Here is a 10,851-nt window from a genome sequence, read left to right as displayed (position 1 = left end):
TATAAATGTCTCTGTAAAAAATAAAAATTATTTATTTTTTTCTATGATTTTTAACAGTGAATTTCTGTTTTTCATTTTATAAATTGTTTAACATACCTAAATTCTCAAATTGCCCCCCTAAAAAAATAAAATTGCCCCTCAGTGGGGCCTGCGCTCCATGTTGGGAATCACCGTTCTAGTCCCTTCATCAAAGAGTTTGTTATCACAATTTTGTTTGTTTATTTTGAAACGGTGAGTGATATTCAAAAATAACAGTGATAAAATGTATTAGATGTGCACATCAAATATTTTTTTAATACCATTATACAATATCACGTGACTGAAGTTGCTTTAATAAGACAGCAGATTCCTGTGCTGTTGTTAATTGTTCAATGTGGCGCGTCTGTCAATGACCGCCGCTCAAATTTCTTAAACATAATATTTTTGAAAGAAATACCCAAAGGAGATTTAAAACCTGTGCTGAAGTCTTAAGCTAAAATTACTGACTTCATTTGACGATGATAGATGGCGGATCACTGAGGCACTTCACCGAGAAATTATAGTGCCACAGAATTACTGAAGGAAGGAAGAGCAAGAGAAAGAAGTAAACCACACACCATGGCTGTTCCTGTCACAGGATGACAACTCAGCTGAGCATTTCAGAAGATTCTGGAGTTGCGCCTGACACAACATTGCCTGTCACCATCATCCCGAAACTGAATCATGACAATTCTTATGGAAAAAATGGTGTCACATTTATCTAATACAATTCTGGAAACTCACAGAAACTATGAAAACGGCCACTGCAGCTATGCTGGAGGCTCAGTGCCCTGCCTACCTAATCACTAAGTTTACTTCATTTTCTTAGGCACTCGAACATACGTACACACACACACACACACACACAAGTTCCTTCCCCTGAACTGTATTTCAACTGCCCCCATTGAATTTTCACCCATTTCTATCTAAGCTGTATCCAGTAACACAACTTTGTTCAAATGTCAAGAAAAATAATTTTCATAACAATTATCAGCATTACAATGCTAATGGCAGTAGATTTGTTGAGCATCCTGTCCTGCTGTTAGTTACCACTCCACAACTCTGAATCAATTACTTTCAGCACTCAAGTGAGTTTAATAGCATTACAGGACACAGGTTATCATAACTGTCATAAATGTTTAAGGCTTCCTGGCACTCTTGATCGTTAGATGAATTTGTTTATTGAGATGACAAAAATATCTTGATCAGAATCTTTGCATTTGGCCCCATCTGGAATTCACATTTCTTTCTGTCACAACTGAAGCATGCCAGGACAGGGGCATAGGGTTCAGTTTGGAAGCCCAGTGACATTCTGTGTGTGCTTTACAACATAACATGTTGCAAAGATTAATTTCTGTTGGGTTTTTTTTTTATCTCCCAATCATCATTGGTGATAATCAGGCATCTTAAGAAATGTGTGCTTCAGCAGTACGGGGAGCGACAAGGCCACAAATTTGTCAACTAAACACCTGCTTTTTCCTACAAAACATGCCTAACTCACAAATACCAAAATTACCATGAAAAATTAAAGCTCCTAACACATCCCTACCCTTAAGGCATTATCTTAAAAACACTTACTAAGTTCTGCCACATATTATTGATCAGAATTCAGCACAGTATTCAAAATAACTCATATTATCACTCGTTTTAGAGTCATTTAAAAATTACGACCAAGACAGGTGAAATCCAAAGAGACACACGGGCAGCACTCATTAAGTGTGGGCTTGTATTGCTACTCTATAATTCAATGCTGACTTTGATCAGAAACAAGAAAACAAAGAGTTTTGTTTTAACCAAAAAACACACAAAACACGGTTTGCCTTTAAAGAAAGTCTGCCGTGTCTCAACACAATTTTCAAAAAGTCGTGGGCCAAAGAATCTGCAGAACCCTGCCACAAAGTAAAATATTAAATCAAATTAAACATATCACAAGATATGCCCTAGAGAGGAGAAGAATGAAGGTCAGTAGGGACAAGACAGAATACATGTGTGTGAATGAGAGGGAGGTCAGTGGAATGGTGAGGATGCAGGGAGTAGAGTTGGCGAAGGTGGATGAGTTTAAATACTTGGGATCAACAGTGCAGAGTAATGGGGATTGTGGAAGAGAGGTGAAAAAGAGAGTGCAGGCAGGGTGGAGAAAAGTGTCAGGAATAATTTGTGACAGACGGATATCAGCAAGAATGAAAGGGAAGGTCTACAGGACGGTAGTAAGATCAGCTATGTTACAGTATATGGGTTGGAGACGGTGGCACTGACCAGTAAGCAGGAGACAGAGCTGGAGGTGGCAGAGTTAAAGATGCTAAGGTTGGCATTGGGTGTGACAAGGATGGACAGGGTTAGAAATGAGGACGTTAGAGGGTCAGCTCAAGTTGGACGGTTGGGAGACAAAGTCAGAGAGGTGAGATTGTGTTGGTTTGAACATGTGCAGAGGAGAGACGCTGAGTATATTGGGGGAAGGATGCTAAGGATAGAGCTACCAGGGAAGAGGAAAAGAGGAAGGCCTAAGAGAAGGTTTATGGATGTGGTGAGAGAGGACATGCAGGTGATGAGTGTAACAGAACAAGATGCAGAGGACAGAAGGATATGGAAGAAGATGATCTATTGTGGCGACCCCTAACAGGAGCAGCCGAAAGAAGAAGACGACGACAACAGAGAGTTGTTCATTTTCAAACAAAGACTGACTAGTGGATAATTTTATTTTGTAGACATAACAGAAAGCACAAGACGTTTGGAGAACAGAAAAAAAACTTCACAATTAAAACTCAAGTTCACCTATACAGACTACTAAAATCATCATAATTTATGATATGAATACTTGTACAAAATATTATGTACATTCGATCATTAAACGGTTCTCTAAAGTCTTTAATCCATACCCTACTCTCAGCTCCGATGTTGAGCTGCTTAGCACATCAGGCTTGTTCAAGTTCCACTAGAACCCCATCACAATCTTTAGGGTGAAGGAACATCACCAGCTTCCCATGTGCACCAATGCGTGGCTCTGAAGAAAGCATCCGAATATTCTTGGCCTTCAGATCAGTTATTGCTGAATGAATATCATTCACCTGGAACATGCAAAATTAAAGAAGAATTCTTCAATTAAAAACAAAAACAAATTGTATTTCATCTGAAAATCTTCAGAGGTACTTAAGAGATCTGGAAATAATCCACTTCCAGTTTAATACTTTTTAAACCAAATTATTGGTCATTATATATACAGGCTGAGCCAAATTGAAGTAGCACATTTCTCAAGGTCATTGCGTGAGGTAGAGGAGGCAGCTGAGTGGGTTGGTGTGGGGGTCCTTTGATAGGTGATCCCTTGTAGTTTTCAGTCGGCAACATGCCTTGGTCTGGTGTGCACTGTGCTTTCGCTGTCGAAGCGTTCTTCAAAAACAACGAATCCATCATCACTACGCAACGCGCCTTCCGAACGCACGTTCGGAACACAATACTTCAGTAGGCGGCTAAATTTAAACAGACGGGTACAACATTGAACAGAAAACCTTCAGTCTGTCCTCGGACTGTATGAACACCTGAAAACATCCAAGCTGTAAGGGCATCCATTTTGCAGTCTCCTAGACGTTCAGCACACAAACCTGCTTCTGCCTTAGGCATTTCCAACATGTCTTTGTGGAGGACTCTGCGTGAGGACCTTAATTTCCATTCATACAAAATGAGGTAGTGCAGGAACTCACCAAGAGAGACTGGGAGAGCCATAGAGTTGTGCGTGAACATTCTGCAAACCGTTCATCGAAATGCCATCGTCATGTGCAACGATGAGGCACATTTCCATTTGAATGGTTGTATAAATAAGCAAACTTTCGCTATGAGGCTGAAATCAACCGTTGTGAACATCAGAGACCCCTGCACAGTGAGCGTGTTACAGTTTGGTGTCATTGGAGAATTTCGCATTGTAGGGTCTTACTTTTTTGAGGAGGGCAAAGCAGCGCTCACCGTCATTTCAGAACATTACATTGAAATGCTAGAAAACTTTTTGCGGCCCCAACTGGAAGAAATGGATGTATGGATGCCTGGTTTCAACAGGATGGAGCAACAGCAAATTTTGAGGGAGATGTTTCCGGGGAAGCTGATCTCCCTGCACAGCGATGTCAGGTGGCCTTCACGTTTGCCTGATCTCGCTTTGTGCGATTTCTTCTTGTGGGGTTCTCTCAAGTCGAAGGTATACACATACCAACCTCAAAACCCTGAAGCCCTCAAGGACACTATTCGCCACGAAATTGCTGCTTATTCCCTTATAAATGGGTGAATGATTCATGTGAGCGTTCAGAAATCGCAGAAATCTATTTTGCATACCCTTTCTCATGTCGTAATGAAATTTATTTTACCTTGTAGTGTTTTTGTAGAATAAACGTTTGAAATGTGGCACTTCTTTTTGGCTCACCCTGTGTATATATATATATATATATATATATATATATATATATATATATATATATATATATATATATATATATATTCAAACAAAGTACAGTCCTATTGTGCTAGTTAAGAGTACAATTCTTTCCCAACTATGTCCCTTCAGACTGCAGCAATATGTTAAAATAAACAGCCTAGACTTAAGATTACAGGTGCTACTTCCCTGTAAGCATCAGCAGGGGTCTTGAATGCTTTGTTGTCAGGTGGTGCAGCAAGAATGTTAAATGCTATACACTGAAGGGATGTTCAGTGCTACACTATCATTTGGTGCAGCAGAGGTGTTCAACACTACACTTCTGTGCTGTGGTCTGTCCATTATATGTGAGCCGAGGAAGCTCACTTTTGGAGCCCCTGATAGGACAGTCCCTTCGCTGTCTATTTTAACTAAACTGATGCTGCAATCGGGGTTCCAGATTTGGATCTCAACTCTGAAACTCCCCAGCAGCTCCTCAGAAGTCCACTTCAGATGTCCTTGGCACCCTGCGCTTGGCTAAGTTGAACTGTAGGCCTTCTGATCCCACTGCTAACACCAATGCAGTGTTGTTACTAAGTACCAATGGATTCTCACTCATTATCCCTCTGTTTTAGGTACATACAGTAGCTCACTATACTTAAAAAAAAAAAAAAAAAAAAAAAAAAAAAAAAGGACTGCTCTCTATTGCTGCACTAGTTGGAATGCTTTGTTGGTGACTTTGGCAGACTTACCATTGACATGTCCATCCATCCATCCATTATCCAACCCACTATATCCTAACAAAAGGGTCACGGGGGTCTGCTGGAGCCAATCCCAGCCAACACAGGCAGGAACAAACCCTGGGCAGGGCGCCAGCCCACTGCAAGGCACACACACACACACACACACGCACCCACACACCAAGCACACACTAGGGACAATTTAGGATCGCCAATGCACCTAACCTGCATGTCTTTGGACTGTGGGAAGAAACCAGAGCACCCGGAGGAAACCCATGCAGACATGGGGAGAACATGCAAACTTCACGCAGGGAGGACCCAGGAAGTGAACCCAAGTCTCCTTACTGCGAGGCAGCAGCGCTGCCACTGTGCCACCGTGCCGCCTCATTGTCATATATTATATATAAAAATAAAAAAATTAACAAAACACACCAAGCATCAACAAGAGCTTGTATGTGATGAAAGATTTCCAAGGTGGTTTCATGCTTCTCTGCTCTCTCCTTGATTACAACAGTTTAGAAGTTTTAAAAGTTAGTGTAAATCAAGCCTTCCTGTCATCTCTAGACATTGTACTAGTTTATACTTTGACAGCGTTTTACAATGAATTGTTTCATGACACGCTTGCTCTTCCCTAACACCGTGAAAACCACAAATGAACCCAAACTTAAATGTGTACAGGGCATCTGGTAAAGAAACCTCTGCAGCAATGCTAATGTTTGGAGTCCACCGTTTGTTTGAATTAATTGTGTTAATGCATGTTCAAATAAAATGCACAGATGGCTGATCACAAACATTATTAATTCTGCAGAAATTCCCATAATCATCCTTGGTGCAAAACAAAAAATCCTAGTATTTGTCCTCAGTGAGGAGTAACAATGGCTATCAAAAAGCAGCCTAAAACAACCTGATGCATTAATCCTCATAAATACTGACATTTACTCTATCTATTGAATAGTTCAATCAGATCTTTTTGACTGTATTCTAATTTATTTTTATCTTCTAAATTATATTTCCCACACATCTCATCCATAGCTGGTTTCTGTCTTGTGCCCAGTGAGGAGTTGGGTGTGTTTGCAGCTACACAAGACCATAAAATGTGAATTAAGTTGGTTCAGTTTCAGAGTTTCTGGGAAAAAAAAATCATACACCTTGACTTTCAAGATTCCTTCTCACATTCTGGTTACCTCAATACAGATATGATGCATTCCTCCTGCTTTATTCTTCTCCAGAAACCCTGAAATTGGGCTCTTCTCCCCCAACGGATGTAACAGTTCAAGTTTGGTGTTGCCAAGCTCTACAAAGACAGTATAAACACCATGATCTGGCAAAGGCACAGCTTCACTGACATGGCCTCCAAGCAGATCACGGTAAAAAGAAGTGGCTTTCTCCAGGTTTGGCACAGCAATGGCAACATGGTTTAGCCGACCCAGCTTCCATACTGGACTAGGACGTCCCTGAGTTAATGATGCTGACAGAGATAGCCTCCTAACTGTTGGGACCACTTTTCGAAAATGATTTGCCACACCTGAAATTATAAAGAAAATACAGCATTAATGTATTTGGCAAATAACCACCTGTCCCAAAATCACAGAGGCAAATAAATGAAATGTTACAAGTTTCAAACAAGAAAGTGTCTTTAATATGCTGCATTAAAAGAATGAATCACGGATATTTAGGGTAAAATCTCAAGCAGTACAGGTATTTGTAAGCAATCATTTACAATGATGATCGGGTGAGGTCAGTCAGGTTGGGGAGCAGACACTGGTACAGCACGTTGCTGCACCCACCACATGAAGAAACAACTGGGGATCCGGTTGGAAATCCCCCAGGCAGACATGTGGTACAGTCCCACCTTCCGGAAATGATCCTCTATCTGCCAGAGCCAGATGTTAAGTGGGTGTCCCCTTCGCCAGCTCCATCTACTTAGGTACTCAACAATGAGGATACTGTGAGCAGGATCACACTCTGGGAATTGTACCACACGGCCATAGTGCCGTACTTGACACTCCCTCACAATGTCGTTAATGTGCCTCATTCGGGACTCCATGAGCAACCACTCATTCAACACAAAGTCAAACTAGTGTTGCCCAAGGATTCTCTGAAGAGACACAGCACCAAAGGAGTCCAGTCTTCATCTCAGGTCACTGGATAGCGTCCATGTCTCGCAACCATATAGCAAGACAGGAAGCACCAGGACTGTAAAGACTTGGATCTTCATCCTTTTGCAGATATCAGGAGCGCTACACACCCCTTTCCAGCGACCTCATTACCCCCCCCCCCCATGCTCTCCCAATCCGTCTACTGACTTCATAGAAAGAGTCACCAGAGACATGAATGTCGCTGCCGAGGTAAGTAAACCTCTCGACGAGAACTTGGTAGGAAGAGTCACCACAGACATGAATGTCGCTGCCGAGGTAAGTAAACCTCTCGACGAGGTCAACTCTCTCTCCGCAAACAGACACACTGCTGATGGTTCTATAAAATTAGTCATCCAGTCTTTAAAGTAATACTTATTAGGACAAATCTACACCAAAATAACTTATAATAAAAAGATCTGCAGGTCTGGTGGTCATTTAACAAATGGAGGGACGTTCTCATTCTATGATGGAACTCCTCCTCATCTATTCATATTTTTTCCTTCTTCAGGAGATATGGATTTGCCACCAATACCTCTAAAGCAGCATGAAATGTAGCTTGAATTTCAAAGAATATGCATCATACATCAACCCAACAGATTTTGAAGAGTTTGAGAATTATCTATATACATTAATTAAATGGACTTGTTCATCCTCTTGGCTTTCTTGGATGTTTGGGGAAAAAAAACCAACCCTACATACTCTGAGGAAACCCACACAGTCACAGGGAGGCCAGTCCAGCTTTACAAAGCACGTACACAAGCAGGAAAATGAACCCAGCATGCAGTCCATCATTCAAGATCAATAATATGTGGAAAACAGGGTGGGTGGAAGCAGACTAAATTAGTACATTTAGCTCAATATGGCCTAGGCTTAATTTTGACTCGTCCTTTATCTAAATTTCTTGGTTTTAAGTTTATCCTACTTAAAACATTTTCATATTTTATAAAGAATACAACTAACTTGTTTTCTTCCCCATATTTAATTCACTGTTACAAAGCAGCCATAAATTTATGATATTGGTAGTACACTGTTTCAGACATTGCATGTTTGCTGCAAGTAAAGGATTTACTAAAGCACATAAAGTCCATTCACTCCCTTGTGTTCCTTTAAGGTCTGATGCAGGTCAAGCTTGGGCAATCTTCTTCCATCTGGTGATACTGACTCTAAAACAGGTGCCTTTGCTTCATTAAAACCAAGAATCTTGGAGACTTCAGTGGGCACCTTTAGGTCAGCATGGGTGGGATGGCCTGATCTTAGTAGAAATTCTCAGTTGATAAGTGGAATGACATGGATTTATACTACTTGGCATTTCCTCCGAGGGCCTCTAGGACTTTCAGTGATCTTGACATGATGAGCTGCCACTCTCCCTTATGACAAACAATGAACTACACCACATTTTTCACCTTTATGGATGGATCAATCCAGATCCTGACATTTTAATTTAAACATCGATGCTCACATTAAAACTATGGATATTACACATTTTCAATAATATGCAAGTTTATTAGAAATTATCTTTTTAAAAAAGCATTTGATGGTGTGAACATGATTAAACGTGTCATATTGTGTAAAACAGGAGCTGCTTTTCCTTACGTGTTTTTCATTGCCTGGCACTCACACTGGCAGAGCTGCAGCCCATCAGCCAAAGCAGTGGAGCTGTGTATGTGAGGCAATGGCAGAAAGAAAGCAAAGCGTTATTTGGAGTTATTTTACTCCAGTGATAAGGAAGCAAAATGTGATACGTGTCAGAATACAGAATGTTACTACAGCAACACCACAAACCTGGTAAAACACACAAAAGTCAGTCATGTTGCTGAGCACGAGGAGTTACAACGGAGGAGTTCAGAAGAGGGCACTGACACTCGGGCTACAGTCTACTCTTAAAGAAGACTTCCATAAAGGCAGGCAGTACCAGGCAACGTTAGCATTGTCATCTGATGTAAGGTGACTGTAATTGTTTAAATAGAAAAATAATTAATGTCTGTTTTTTGGGAGGAGTATATTACATTTATAGCTTGATGAATGGACACACTTGGAACACATTTTCACAAACTTAATACATTTATTATATCCATTTTGTAAAATAAATAAAATATATATTAATCAGTATTATCTTATGAGAAGTCAAACAAAATGACACCTTTCATTGGCTAACTAAAAAGATTACAGTATGAACTCAGGTCCCTTCTTTAGGCAAGTATTATTTTTAAATCCCATTCCCTAGCATTAGACCTGAGGGTCACTCGCGCTGTGAAAACAGAGCTAAAAGTGGTAGCCCCGAGCCTTATCCGAGTAACGGTATAGCCGCGTGTTCTCCTCTTACCTGTAGGCTTGCCTAGTAAAAATGGCGTCCAGTAAAAAAATAACGTTTTTCGCCAGTCCAGGTATTGCATGCTCTTGACAGCAATTCGTGCAGTGATGTTGAGGAGCCTCTCATTTCATTAGCAGTGATGACAACATGAATCTCACTTCAGTCAGTGAAATTGAAACGGGCAGTGTAACCGAAAGCAAGTCTGATGAATCCAAAAGTAACGCTTTCTCGGTATTTGGATCATTATACTTTTTACACATCTGACTGCATACTTTTAGTGTTCTGAACGTTTTAAAGAATAAAAATGTCATTTCTGAGCCAAAAAATGCAACGCTTTTTACGTTTTCCGAGATAAAAATGTAACGCTAACGGTTGTTGTTCCATAGATCGTTTGCAAGAACTGAACATGTTTAATAATTTCTGTTAATAAACAGTTAAAGTCAGATCTTTGTAACTATGTGTAATAGTCTAATAATGCAAAGTCTTTAAATTGTGACTTTTTGATGTCCACACATGTTGTAAGTTTTTACAGAAGATTAACCATTCATGCAAGACAACACTCTGCATCAGTATTGGTTTCGGCAATACTGGCCACAACATCACCCGGTATCGAATCGAAAAGAAAATCAGAAGTATCGCCCATTACTAACGCGCGTACTCCCTAAACGCGCTTCATAGAACACACCCCACAAGTTTTACCCACTTTTGTAAGACAGTTACACAAATACTGTCAAACATTTACAATGCTTAAGAATAAGTTAAGAAACAAAACACCTAATTAAAAGACAAATTAATTAGCAGGTAAAACTAGCTTCTCCAAGACTGTCTGTGCATCTGAGAAAAAGACAAAAATCTTTTTAAAGGCAAACTAGTCTGGTTCAGGTCATCCAATCCCTCTAGCATTCCAAACAAACACGATCACTAATGTTAATGTTCCCTAAAAATAATTACGAAGCAGACATACAATGAAACCTCAATTGTGTACTTTTTTTAAAATTTTCCAGCGTCACTCCATTTGAATATCGCACACACTACAGCTGTGTCTACATAGTGATGCCGTACCTGTAACCTTCCACAAGACAGCAGCCATCGTTGTTCAAAAGCAACTTTATTTATATACATGGTAAAATAACAAATCGTACGCCTCCGTTTGAATGCAACTTTATTGATACACAAGCGTAAAATAATAGATAAAAAAAATCGTGACAGTGCAATCGCAGCGTGTTTTATGGCGAGATCGGGTGGACAAAACAC

The 10,851-nt window shown here is 40.3% G+C and overlaps 1 protein-coding gene across 1 annotated transcript; it reads right to left on the bottom strand.

The window, feature by feature from the left end:
• Positions 1 to 2,696: 2,696 nt before the first annotated feature.
• Positions 2,697 to 10,711, bottom strand: mcee (methylmalonyl CoA epimerase). Its single transcript, XM_028822824.2, has 3 exons — positions 10,660 to 10,711; positions 6,333 to 6,673; positions 2,697 to 3,083 (listed from the first exon to the last, which is right to left on the bottom strand). The coding sequence occupies exons 1-3, from the start codon at positions 10,685 to 10,687 to the stop codon at positions 2,931 to 2,933; spliced, it is 522 nt and encodes a 173-aa protein (XP_028678657.1). The 5' UTR covers positions 10,688 to 10,711; the 3' UTR covers positions 2,697 to 2,930.
• Between the last annotated feature and the right edge of the window lie 140 nt (positions 10,712 to 10,851).

This window comes from Erpetoichthys calabaricus, chromosome 17 (assembly GCF_900747795.2).
Source record: "Erpetoichthys calabaricus chromosome 17, fErpCal1.3, whole genome shotgun sequence".
NCBI classification, from domain to species: domain Eukaryota; kingdom Metazoa; phylum Chordata; class Cladistia; order Polypteriformes; family Polypteridae; genus Erpetoichthys; species Erpetoichthys calabaricus.
This window is presented reverse-complemented; position numbering and strand designations above follow the sequence as displayed.